This window comes from Gracilinanus agilis, chromosome 5 (genome assembly GCF_016433145.1).
Source record: "Gracilinanus agilis isolate LMUSP501 chromosome 5, AgileGrace, whole genome shotgun sequence".
Classification (NCBI taxonomy): domain Eukaryota; kingdom Metazoa; phylum Chordata; class Mammalia; order Didelphimorphia; family Didelphidae; genus Gracilinanus; species Gracilinanus agilis.
In genome coordinates this window covers 100,043,754-100,056,568 of record NC_058134.1, presented here as the reverse complement: position 1 = coordinate 100,056,568, position 12,815 = coordinate 100,043,754, and the positions used below count along the sequence as shown (strand labels likewise).

The following is a 12,815-nucleotide window of genomic DNA, read 5'->3' as shown; positions in this document are numbered from 1 at the left end:
ACCTAGAGCTATATATCATTTTTGAGGCAGCAGATTGCCTTCCTATTTATTTTTTGTTATATTAATGTTAAAAATTAATTGATTTTAATTCCTGAGCTTTGACAAACTGGCTTTAGAGGGGGAGTCACCTCAGAAACATACTAAGTGATAGGAGGAAGCCAGACTAGGATTAAAGATTTGTTACAGGTAACTGACAAAATGGATTATCTTCATGCATGAGTTCATCTGTAGTTTGGGGGGCAGGAGGGATAGGGGTGTGTGTTTTTTACATGTTTTATGTATGTTACTATTAAGGACCACTTGCTAATAATCCTTCACCAAAAAAGAAATGAAAATTAAATAAAATGAAACGATTGTTTTTATTTCTGTTTCTTCATGTGATTGTATGACAAAAATAAGTGTTATTTACAGGTATTTGTGTATAAGATTTGATAATAATAATAAATATTCATTTAATAATAATAAAAATAAGAATAGATATCTGCTCATTTGCCTGATTTCATCCTATTCTAATCTCCCTATCTCTTTCCCAAGCTTACAAAAATATCAGCTACTATGTAAGAGATGATCTGTGCCTTTTACTGACCATATAAAATTCCACCATGCCTCATATAGTTTTTTGCATAGTGGTTTCTTTTTTAATGCTGGTAAATTCATCCTCAAAAAATTGGCATCGTACCTAAACTCAAAATGACATTCCTCTTTTAAATGTCCCTTGAATAGAAAGTTTACTTGGTCCCCTAATGGCCATTCTAGACCACAGTTAATTCCTTGGTCTTTTTCCAAGTACCCCACTCTGTCATCATTCTAGGCTACAAACTCTATGCACAGGATTATAAGAGATTCTGCTTTTGTTCATGTCTGCATTTGGAGCAGCTCACCTCTCAACTGTTGGTATGCTAGGGAGATAAATTAGATAAATTAGGTTTATACTAATGTCTAAGAATTATGTATAAATGAATGTTTTATGAAGTGAACCATTCAGTTGTATTACATCCTAAATTTGAATGTGTTTTTAAAATCAATAGATTTTTTTAAGTATTTAGTATGGTTATCTCTTTTTTTCATTGTTTTTAAATCCTTACCTTCTGTCTTAAAATTAAGTTTCACTTCCAAGGCTGAAGAGTGGTAAGGTCTAGGCAGTTGGGATTAAGTGAATTGCTGAGGGTCACACAATTAAGAAGTATCTGAGGTCATATCTGAACCCAGGACCACCTGTCTCCAAGCTTGGCTCTATCCACTGAGCCACACTTATTTTTTTAAGCCTGAAATGTTTTTAGTTATCTTTTTGATCTTAAAGAAATGCACAGTTGTGTGGGATAAAATATTATCATCTCCTAATTGAAATCCCACCTTCTATAGCAGTGGTTCCCAAACTTTTTTGGCCTACCGCCCTCTTTCCAGAAAAAAAAATATTACTTAGCCCCTTAGAAATTAATTTTTTTAAATTTTAATGGCAATTAATAGGAAAGATAAATGCACCTGTGGCCACCACCACCACCCAATCACTGCAGCACCCACCAGGGGGCAGTAGCGCCCACTTTGGGAATCACTGTTCTATAGGAACTTTTTCCCAATCTCTTTAATTCTAGTACCATCATCCTATATATATATATCTAATACGTATATATTTTCTTGCTTGTTGTCTCTTCCCTGCCATTAGATGGTGACCTTCTTGAGGGGAAGAACTGTTTTTTGCCTCTATTTTTTTTTTTAATTCCCCAATACTTAGCATAGTGTTTGGCAGATATAGTGTTGAATTTCTAGTTAGAAAAAGTGGAGTATGTTTATGTACCATGACATTTTAAATAACTTCCATTAAAGATATAACAAAAACCTAAGCAACTGCTATACCATTCATTCTAATATTTGTAGGACTTAACTCTCATGGTAAAACCTTTTCTACCTATTAACTTTCTTACCTTTCAGCAGAAATTAGCCTTATGCTCACTAATTTAATTGTACACTAATTCACATTAGTTGCTGCACATTCATTGTACACTAGAGGGTGCTCTTTTAAAATTTCATTAATTCCTTGTAATCTCATCCTTACCATTCTGTTATCTCTTTGACTTACATTTCCACAGCCCTCATTAGACCCCCTCCTTGAAATTTACTCTTCATTTTACTACTCTGACAATATACTGTTTTGTCACTTTCCCCTCTCTGACAGTTCTTGCGGGGTTTTTCATGACTTCCTTTTACTACCCCAAGGTTCAGATTTTCTCTAAACATGCTCTTCCCTAGAGAATTCATCAATTTAAAAATTGATCATTTAAAACTGTTCCAGCTCATCATTTATGCATTGATGACACCCAAGTCTTTGTCTCCTGTCTTGTCCTTTTATCTAAGAACCTGCATTATTTCCAAATTGATAACTCATTGTCACCCCAGTCTCAGCATTATGAAATTGAATTCATTTTCTTTTCCCCAAACCACTTTCCTAAGTTTATTTCTGTCAGTGGTATTATTCTGCTAGACACCAGATTTTATCAGTTCATTTTCTTGATGATGTCATTGTTCTGATGGTACCACTTTTAGGCCAAAATATTATTATAGACTTATTTTTAAAATCCTAAGTGATTGCAGGTTTTTCTCCTTTCAGCACATCCTCTATCATTCTTCTCCAGGTCTAGATCTCTAGCTGCCTGCTGAACATTTCTAGTTATGCGTGCTATTAGGACTTGAAACTATGTCCAAATTATACCCAAAACAGAATTCACTGTTTGCCATTCATAATCTTCTTAATTTCTATATATGCTATCTTCCTCCTCCTAGATATGCAGGTTGAAACCTGAGTCATCTTTTCCATCTTCACAATATCTTTCATTTGTCCTCTTTTCTCTATTCAAACTTTCACCATCCTAATTGATCCTTATTCTTTCCCCCATTCTTTGTCACTACCATTTTCAGTCCATCTTTTATCCAGTTATCAAAATAGAATTATATTATTAGCAAGATTGTCATTCCTTTACCCAAAAATCTTTAGTAGCTCTATGTAGTCTGACCTTAAAGGGTCTCTATTTTCTGCCCACTCTCTTAAAAGCAATCCACCTTTATTTCTTAAGCCTTGGAAACACACAAACCTCTTCTCAAAATCAGTTCCATCACTAGCATATGAATATAGCTTGTTTGTACTCTACCTGTTTTGTTCCATAACTAATCAGCTATCTCCATCTTCCCTTCCACCAATCCAGTCCAATTTCTTAAGGAAGTCTGTCCTAACTACTTCTGTGCCCATTCAACTGTGGCTCTCAATTTATATCATTTAATTCTGCTAAAGTAATTGAGTCCGGGGGCAGCTGAGGGATAGCTCAGTGGATTGAGAGCCAGGCCTAGAGACAGGACTAGATTCAAATCCAGCCTCAGACACTTCCCAGCTGTGTGACCCTGGGCAAGTCACTTGACCCCCATTGCCCACCCTTACCACTCTTCCACCTAGAAGCCAATACACAGAAGTTAAGGGTTAAAAAAATAAATACAATTGTCATTTAAAGTAATTGAGTCCTTAGGTGACAAGATTGTATTTGGTCTTTACTTAAAACTGTTAGATAATCAGAATCTAGTTACTTATTCATGAGGTTTGTTTTTTTTTTTTTTTAATAATAGAATCCTTCATATTTCAAATAATTTGAATACCTGGGGTGTTTGCATTTAATATTGGACTTTGCCTTTTAAGTGAGGTGAAACTGACATTTTTATTCATTTTGTCATACATAATTACCTTTCTCCCCCTTCTCAATATCCTAAATGTTTTCCTCTAAAGGAAAGACTAGAAATATTTTCTGATCTTACTTGTTAAATGTCCTCCAGAGGGTAATCCGAACTGAATGATGAATGTATTTGAGCTAATTTGCTAAAATAAGTGAACAACTTTATCAGTCAGTAACCACTTTCTCTTATTTTTCCCTCCCTTAAGGACCCCAAAATGTATGTACAGACAGTTTTGGACGTTCATAAGAAATATAATGCACTAGTAATGTCAGCATTCAACAATGATGCTGGCTTTGTGGCTGCTCTTGATAAAGTAAGTATATTTATTTTATAACTGACATCATCCTTTGGTGTTGAATTTTCTTTAAACTGTGTTTTGTATAATTCACAGGCTTGTGGTCGCTTTATAAACAACAACGCAGTAACCAAAATGGCTCAGTCATCAAGTAAATCCCCTGAGTTATTGGCCCGATACTGTGATTCTTTGTTGAAGAAAAGGTACTACTAAGTAGCTTTTGTTTTATTTTATTGAGGGAGGTCGTTTTTTTCTCTTCCTTCCTTCCTTCCTTCCTTCCTTCCTCCCTTCCTCCCTTCCTCCCTTCCTCCTCCCTCCCCTTCTGTCTTAGAATCAGTTGGCAGAAGAACAGTAAGGGCTATAGACAATGAAGTTTGTGACTTAACTTGCTCAAGATCACACAGCTAGGAAGTGTCTGAGGCCAGATTTGAGCCAGGGTTTCCTGTCTCTAGGCCTCACTCTCAAACCCCACTGAGCCACCTAGTTGCCCCCCTCCACCCCTCTACTATTTTCTTCTCAAAACCCCTTCATATCTTCCATTCTTTCCTTCTTTATCTAGTGCCTGACAAAAGGGAGCTGCCTTTCTCCTTGCCAAGGCCAGCCTCTCTACATGTGAAATGAATCCCTTCACCTCTCACCTTCTCCAACAGATTGAATTCTCATCTCTTCACTGTCAGGCTATTGTCCTATATTTCTCTTCCTTTTCTCAGTGAAACTCCTGGGAAAAGCTATCAATATTTATTACCTCTAGTATTTTTCTACTTACTCTTGAACACCTTTGCAAACTGGTTTCTAACTTTATCAATCAACTGATACTGTTGACTTTTGAGTGACCATATCTGGTCATCTTTCTTGAATTTTCTGCTGCATTTGACACTCTTATCCTCCTCTGGATACTCTCAGTGGGCTTTTGTAATGCTAATCTCCTTCATTCTTTGTTCTCTTACTTGTTTGACTGTGCCTTCTCAATGTCCTTTGTGGCTTCATCATCAGTCTCATACCTGTTAAATATGGGTTTTCCTCAAGGTTCTGTCATAGGCTCTCCCTTCTTTGTCTACATGCTCTTTCTGAGTCACCTCATTAATTCTCATTGATTTAAATATCATCTCTAGCCCAATAATTTTCCTTTCTATATATCCAGTCTCAGTCTCTACCATGAGGTTCAGCTCCTCATCATTAATTTCCAATGGACATTCCAAACTGGATATTCCAAAGACATCTCAAACTCATCACATTCAAAACTAAATTCATTGTCTTTTCTTCTCAAACCCTCCCTTCTTCCAAACTTTCCTATTTTTGTTAAAAGCACGATATTATCATCTTTCCTATCTCAATGACTGGTAACTTCAGCATTATCCTTGATTCTATACTCTCCCTCACCCCACATATCCAGTCATTTGCCTTATCTTGCCATTTTTACCTTCATATCTCTTATATTGAATTCTTTCTGTCCCCTCACACAGCTACCACTTTAGTTCAAGTTTTCATTACTGCTTGCCTAAAATATTGCAGTAGCCTTCAAGGTTGTTTCAGGATTATTTTTTATTAAACCTTACTATCCCATCTTAGAATCAATAGTGTGTATTTGTTCCAAGGCAGAAAGGCAGTAAAGGGGGTAAGATATTGGGGTGGTTTGCCCAGGGTCATTCAGCTAGGAAGTGTCTGAGACCACATTTGAACCCAGGTCCTCCCATATCTAGGCTTGCCTCTCTACTCACTGATTCACCTCATTGTCCTCAAAATGATTTTTAAAGCAGAACTAGGAAGCAGCTAGAAGAGGGGAGGGAGTGATTCATGTGCTTATTAGATTAAGGCTTACTTTTATGTTACTTTAGTGATCATTTGGTTCAGTATTTTTTTCTTGGTGGTTTATTACTCCAAAATGTTTCATTTGGAATCTTTCCAAACTGTTGGGGTTTTTTCCTTGAAATTTTTCCTTAGCTATATTATGTGATTATTTTGTAGGGCTGTTTAATTCATGGTTTCATTATAGCCAGAATTTTATTCCTTTCTGATTTATTTCAGCTCCAAGAACCCAGAAGAAGCAGAGCTAGAAGATACACTTAATCAAGTGGTAAGGTGCTTAATAAAGAAGACTCTTGGTCAATCTCAATGACTGACTTAAACCACACACTTTTGTTATAGAGGTGTAATTAAAATGGGAGGTTAATTAGAACTGAGGCAACTCCATGTGGTTTGGGAGATTTAACTTAAAACATTTACTTCCAAAGATTATATGGGGTTCTTTGTATTTCACAGCATTAAAATATGTTGTCATTTAACTCATAAAGCAATAAACCATGACTTTAGTTCAGTAAAAGCAGAAGTATATATTAAATGACTGCTTATGTTTGTTTTGACAGATGGTTGTCTTCAAATACATTGAGGATAAAGATGTATTTCAGAAATTCTATGCTAAAATGTTGGCAAAAAGACTTGTGCACCAGAACAGTGCAAGCGATGATGCGGAAGCCAGCATGATCTCTAAATTGAAGGTTAGTTTAAATTTTCCCTACTGAATTTCCTCTCTCTCTTTTTTTTTTTCTTTTGATTTATTAAAGGTGTTAATACTGGTATGAAACTAGCTAAGCAAGTAACTATAGATAATAGGAACTTAAAAGTCTTGCAAAATTATATTTTCTGATTTAATATAGGAATTGATCCTAATGTAGCCACTGTCATCATATCTTCTCTACCCTAGAATCTTCCATGGTTCTCCATTGCCTACAGGGTAGAGCTCAGGTATCTTAGCTTGGTATCCAAGGCTTTTTTCTAAACAGCCACTCTGCAGGGTAACTTTAACCTCTTGGTTTAGCCCAGTGATTCCCAAAGTGGGCGCTGCCGCCCCCTGGTGGGTGCTGCAGCAATACAGCGGGGCGGTGATGGCCACAGGTGCATTTATCTTTCCTATTAATTGCTATTAAAATTTAAAAAAACTAATTTCCAGGGGGCACTAAGTAATATTTTTTCTAGAAAGGGAGCGGTAGGCCAAAAAAGTTTGGGAACCACTGGTTTAGCCAAATCAATCTACTCAGGATCTCCTAAATATACTTTATTAATGCCCACCTTCCTTTTCTGTGTCTTTACAAGGGCTTTTTCCTGGTGCTGTGCTTGAGCTACTGCTGTTTTTTTATTTCTCCACCCACTTTAGTTCATAAAACCTCATTTTCCTTCCATTCCATCCAGACCAACTAAAACCCTAAAATGAGTTCTGTGATCTATTTTTAAATTGTCTTTTAACTGCATATTTTAGGGGAAATAATTCTAATTAATCTCAAAGTTTTATGTTCCTAACTTATCAATATTACAACCCAGAAATCATTTCCAGAAGATAGCCCAATGTTTTATTTTAGTCAGAAAATTCTGGGCATCTTTAAATAAGATGTTGTAGATATTTATCCACACCCAGGATATTGCTAGATAGTTCTAATCATTGACTTTAAAGAGAAGAAAAATAAATAAGAACTAACATTTATATCATGCTTGCCATGTGCCAGATTCTGTGCTAAAGTACTTCCCAGTAGGCAGCATCTTAAATCCCTCTGATATCTGATATCTTCATTCCCTTTCTGCCCTCCATTCCCAGACCCTGTCCAGTTTTTCAATCCAAAGAACAATGCACCTTCTATAAAGTACCGCCCAAGGTAGCAGTTATATAATTGAAACACAGATGAATCTTAACCTTTTGTAATTTGTGTACGCTAAGACCCACCATTGGCATCTATACATAGTCATGAAGAAGAACTTAACATAAAGGTTAAGTGTGAGGCTTAGAGGTGGCTTGTTTGTCCTTATCTCTCCCTGGCAAATTAGTAGCAGTAAAAGCCTGTAGAACACTTCAAAGGGACTCTGTCTTCCTTTCAAGAGTCAATGATTAATGAAGAATCTGTTCTATCCCACAGTGGATCAGAGAGTCAAGAAACAGTGGTTGAAAGCTGCAAATGATGTCAGTAGAAAGTGAAGCCAGTCCTCTATCTTATGGGACTCTTAGACAAAAGGGATGGGCGCAGATGACAAAGTCTAAGACCAAAAAGTGGTGGCATTGACAGATTGTCCCTCCCAGTCATTACCCTTTTTTTTTTTTAAATATATCCTTACCTTCTGTTTTATAATCAATATTGTGTATTGGTTCCAAGGGCAGAAGAACAGTAGGGACCAGACAATGGGGGTTAAGTGACTTGCCCAGGGTCACACAGGTGGGAAGTGTCTGAGGCCAGATTTGAACCCAGGATCTCCCATTTCTAAGCCTGACAATCCACTGAGCCACCCAGCTGTCCCTTCCCTTCCTCCTCTCCCCCCACCCCCCAATTATCTTTTTCTGCCCCCTCTTTGCCTGCTTCTGGTCTCTTGAAAAGTTCAGGGAATGTCAGAACTTTAAACTACTATAATCCGCTATAAAAAGAAAAGAAGAAGAAAACTTCCATAGTCAAGAAAACACTTCATTTAGCATTAAGTATTACTCTATTTTCAGATGAACACTATTCTTTTTTTAAAAGTACAGAACATGAAGCATTCTATTTTTTGGCAAGATTAGAAAACTGGTGTGGTATCTCTTCTGCCACTTCTCAAATATTGCTGATATTCCTGCCACATCATTGTCTTTGTAGGGGGTAATTTGTAATTAAAGTTTTTCAAAATTCTGGTATTCAAAATTCACATTCAGATATAGCATCCCCAAAAGATTATTGGTATTGATAAGTCAGAATTTTATCCAAATGTTCAGTTTCATATCACTGAGAGCACTGTCCAGGTTCACAACTATAATCCTGCCCAATCTCTTCCTATTATTCAGAAAAACCAGGAAATGTCTCCTTTTCTTATTGCCTGCAAATGAGAAAACAAATAATCCTTGCTCCCATCACAGGAAGGATGTGCTCTTACCGTCCTAAGTTAGAACTCTGAGTGCACTTCATTATAAAACATAATAGTTATATTCTCTAGAGTTTTCAACCAAGTGGCTAAAAGATTTTCAGCTCGTGACATGTTTTTAATTGAAGATTAAGTATAATTTTGAATTATTTATAATGAGTACAATTTACACTTGAATTTCAAGTAATGAGATTTGATTTTAACTTGCATGCAATTTCATTGAAATTTATAGCAATATTAATAATGTACACTTAAGTGATACCACCATTATTTCTAGTTTTATGTCAGTGATGTGTGTAATGCTTATGTGGGAATTTCTTTAAAAGTATGTACTTTTTGCTTTATCATTAAATAAATTGTTCTTTTGATATTGAAATTTCTTTGTAATGTATTTCAGCAAGCTTGTGGTTTTGAGTATACTTCCAAGCTTCAACGGATGTTTCAAGATATTGGTGTGAGCAAAGACTTGAATGAACAGTTCAAAAAGCACCTCACGAATTCAGAGCCACTGGACCGTAAGTACTCTTGAGTGCAGTGAAAGCTTTCTTTTAAAAGACCCAATTCTCTTAGAGAAGTCAGATCTTTTTACTCTGATTAGATAAGTGTAAAATTATAGAATATGAATAGTCAAGATTAAGGAGAGTGGCCCCCAGTTAGTTAGAGGGCTGGATAGTTTGCTGCCATCCCAAACATGGGATAGGAAGCTGGTGGCACTGGTTCTATCATTTGAGAGAAGTGGAAACTGAATTTGGGCCAGTAGATTGTCAAAGATCAGACAGTTCAGTAGACCTATGTTGTCTTGAGGCAGTAATATCCTACTTCTCACACTGTCATCTTTAATTTGTCCTTCTTTGAGTCATGTGAACTTTCACTTGCTGAGAAATCAGATTCAGCTCTTTATTCTTAGGAAATGATATACAGAAGAAACAACTGGGTAATATACTTGAATTAAAAATACTTAAATAACCATTCATAGCAGTGAGCATTACACTGAAAGTAATACATTTTTATTTCCCTCTCATTCTTTGGAACTAAGATTCTTGTTCATGTTTTCAATAATAATATGAGTAGTTCAGAGGAAAACCCATGGCAGTATTAAAATACTTAAATGATATTAATAATTCTAAAAATTAAAAAACCATTAAACTTTTAGCTATTTAAAAGGGGGAAATGAATCTTCTCTGGAATAAAAGTTGATTTTTGGCTCTATTTGCCACTTTTCTTTTTAAACTAAGGGGAAAATAGACTGGGAATTTCTCCACAGTAGTTTTCTAATCTTACCTAAAAAGGAATGTTTCATATTTTATATCCTTGAAAAAAGAATAATGAATAGTGAATTCATAATACTGAATATGGAACAATAGTTAATAGTTTATAATGCTTAATGAAATATTTTCTTGACATTGGAATTTTTTTTTTTTAAGTGGATTTCAGTATTCAAGTTTTGAGTTCTGGATCATGGCCCTTTCAACAGTCTTGTACATTTGCCCTGCCTTCTGAGGTAATGATTCATGTTGAAAATGATAATAAAAACTAACTTTAAATACTGAGGTATCTAAAAATCTATACCAAAGAATATTCTACTGGCTGACCTTGTTGAATATTCTGAAACAAATCTTAGAAACCTTTCTAAGACTGTAGGTATTGTATCTTTGGGCATGGAAGGATCAATTTGCAAAGGAATACTTTTCTTATATGGTAGAACTATGGTTATTACTTCTCTTTGAAAACACATTCCCCAATGGTATCTCTAATCTGTGCTTTCACATAATTCCTCCAAAAAACATGTACCAAATGTGCTGTAATATTTAAACAGCCTCTCTCTTGTTTTTTTAATACTTAAATTTTATATTACTTGAATTCTGTATCTGTTGTTGATCGTTCTCACTGCATTGCTCACTAGTGTTTCTATTAAATATTTCCTGAATCTTGTCTCTTATGCCACCTTTCAAATATATATTGCTGATAACATGTGGAAGCCTACTTATTCCTGCCACACCATTGCCTTTATTGGGGGTAATTTAAAATTGTAATTTTTCAAAATTCTGTTTTTCCATGAGTCACATTCAAATAGCATCCCCAGAAGGATATTGGTATTGAACAGTCAAAGTTTTACACAAATGTTCATGAAGTTTCATATCACTGGAGCACTGTCCAGGTTCACAACTATAATCCAGTCCAGGCTCTTGAAATGTACATATTATGGGCAGTTAGTGCCTCAGTGGATTGAGAGCCAGACTGAGAGATGGAAGTCCTGGGTTCAAACCTGGCCCCAGAGACTTCCTAGCTGTGTGACTCTGAACAAGTCACTTAGCCCTTACTGTGCTTCTGCCTTAGAACAAATATTGATTCTAAGACAGAAGTTAAGGGTTATTTTGTGTGTGCGTCCAGTTTGTTTTTCCTGAATAGAAATTAAAGTGAGCTCTCCCCATTACAAATTAACTAGAGAGGCTTCCTACTGTTCTAGAGCTCACTACCCTTAGTACATTTGTATGTGTGAATAAAAAGGCACATTTGAAGAATTTTGGCATCATTGAGGAACCTCTGGGCCTAAACACATTTCCTCATACTTGCATCTGTTTTTATAAATAAGAAAGAGTGCAGAATTGAATTAAACTAGGCAAGTTTACCTTTGGACAATATCTTAATGATTCCATATTTCTTACTAAAACAAAGTCCTATCTTTTCAATAACAACATTTTTCCAATGCTTGTTGTCCAATGCTGTATGAGTCTGAATCATGAAATGTCACAGCTTCCAAAAAAATTGAGGATTACCCAGAGGCATTGGAGAGATGTGCCCTAGAGGTCATAGCATGTTGCCAAAGAAGAATTGCACAAGATGATGTGGGAGAAATGTATGGCAAGAAAAGGTGGTTTGGTCGTGTAATAAATCAACACCCTCCGGCAATATTGGTATTGAGATAGAAAGAAAGGCACCTGGAATGTTGGGTTAGACCCTTGTGTGGGACTTAAAAAAGACATAGATGGGTCATGACATTCCTCATTGGAGGGAATACTGGCTTAATTAAGATCATAGGCAGATGCATCCTAGTAGCAAACCCCTGGATGCGTCTACCATTATTCTTCTTAACTTATATTGTTTTACTAGATGGCATTTAATAGTGTTCTCTCTCTCTCTATCTCTATCTCTCTTCTCTTCTCTCTCTCTTTTTTTTTCTTCTCTTCTATTCTCTCCTCTTCCTCTTTTCTCTTCTGTTTCTCTCTCTCCCTCCTCAATTCAACAAGAAAGTATTAAGTGTCAAAGATAAAAACTAATCCTTCTACTGAACTAATTGGAAACACATTTTTTATAGATAGTATATACAAGTTAGAGAATTGAAATCAAAGAAGTGTCAGGGATGGGGGGACACAAATACTGAGGAGGATTAAAAAAGGAGGGAACATAATTGCAGTACTAGAAAGGGAACTAGAGGCAAAGTTGAAAGTAGAGACTACTATAGGAATGGGACCCAACCTGAAGAAGGGACAAGTGGGGAGGATATGAAGGCTATTGTATTTTGGCCAAAACATAAAAATATATGAGAGAATAAGGTAGTGTCAAACTGCCAAGATGGTAAATTTTTTGGATAAAGGGGAAAGACGATTACCTGGGCACACATGTAGGAATATCTCTTTGGCATAAGTGTTATCAGTGATGGGCAAACTGTGGGCCCCCTGAAATGTTCTATCTGGCTGCACAACATTATTCCTTAATCTGACGAATACAGTGAGTAGGATACAATACAATGAAACTTCAAAAGAGTTGCCTTAGAAAAAGACTGACGGATGAGCATTTCCTTTGGCTCGCTCTTTAAAAAGTTTGCCCATTGCTGTGTTAGACAGATGGGGGCAGTAGATGAATATGTCCACAATCTATCTTTATGTGCTTATGTTTCAGCAAAAAATTAAATTTTACTGTACCCTGTTCTTATCCT

At 36.0% G+C, this 12,815-nt stretch overlaps 1 protein-coding gene across 1 annotated transcript in view; it reads left to right on the top strand.

Annotated features, from left to right (window-relative positions):
- The window catches only part of CUL1 (cullin 1), a 110,083-nt gene that overhangs the window by 87,202 nt on the left and 10,066 nt on the right, over nt 1-12,815 (top strand). The window contains exons 10-15 of the mRNA XM_044678803.1: nt 3,920-4,027; nt 4,106-4,212; nt 6,035-6,083; nt 6,373-6,504; nt 9,276-9,393; nt 10,303-10,379. Of these exons, the coding sequence (XP_044534738.1) occupies nt 3,920-4,027; nt 4,106-4,212; nt 6,035-6,083; nt 6,373-6,504; nt 9,276-9,393; nt 10,303-10,379 (591 nt within the window). The remainder of the gene's footprint in view (nt 1-3,919; nt 4,028-4,105; nt 4,213-6,034; nt 6,084-6,372; nt 6,505-9,275; nt 9,394-10,302; nt 10,380-12,815) is intronic.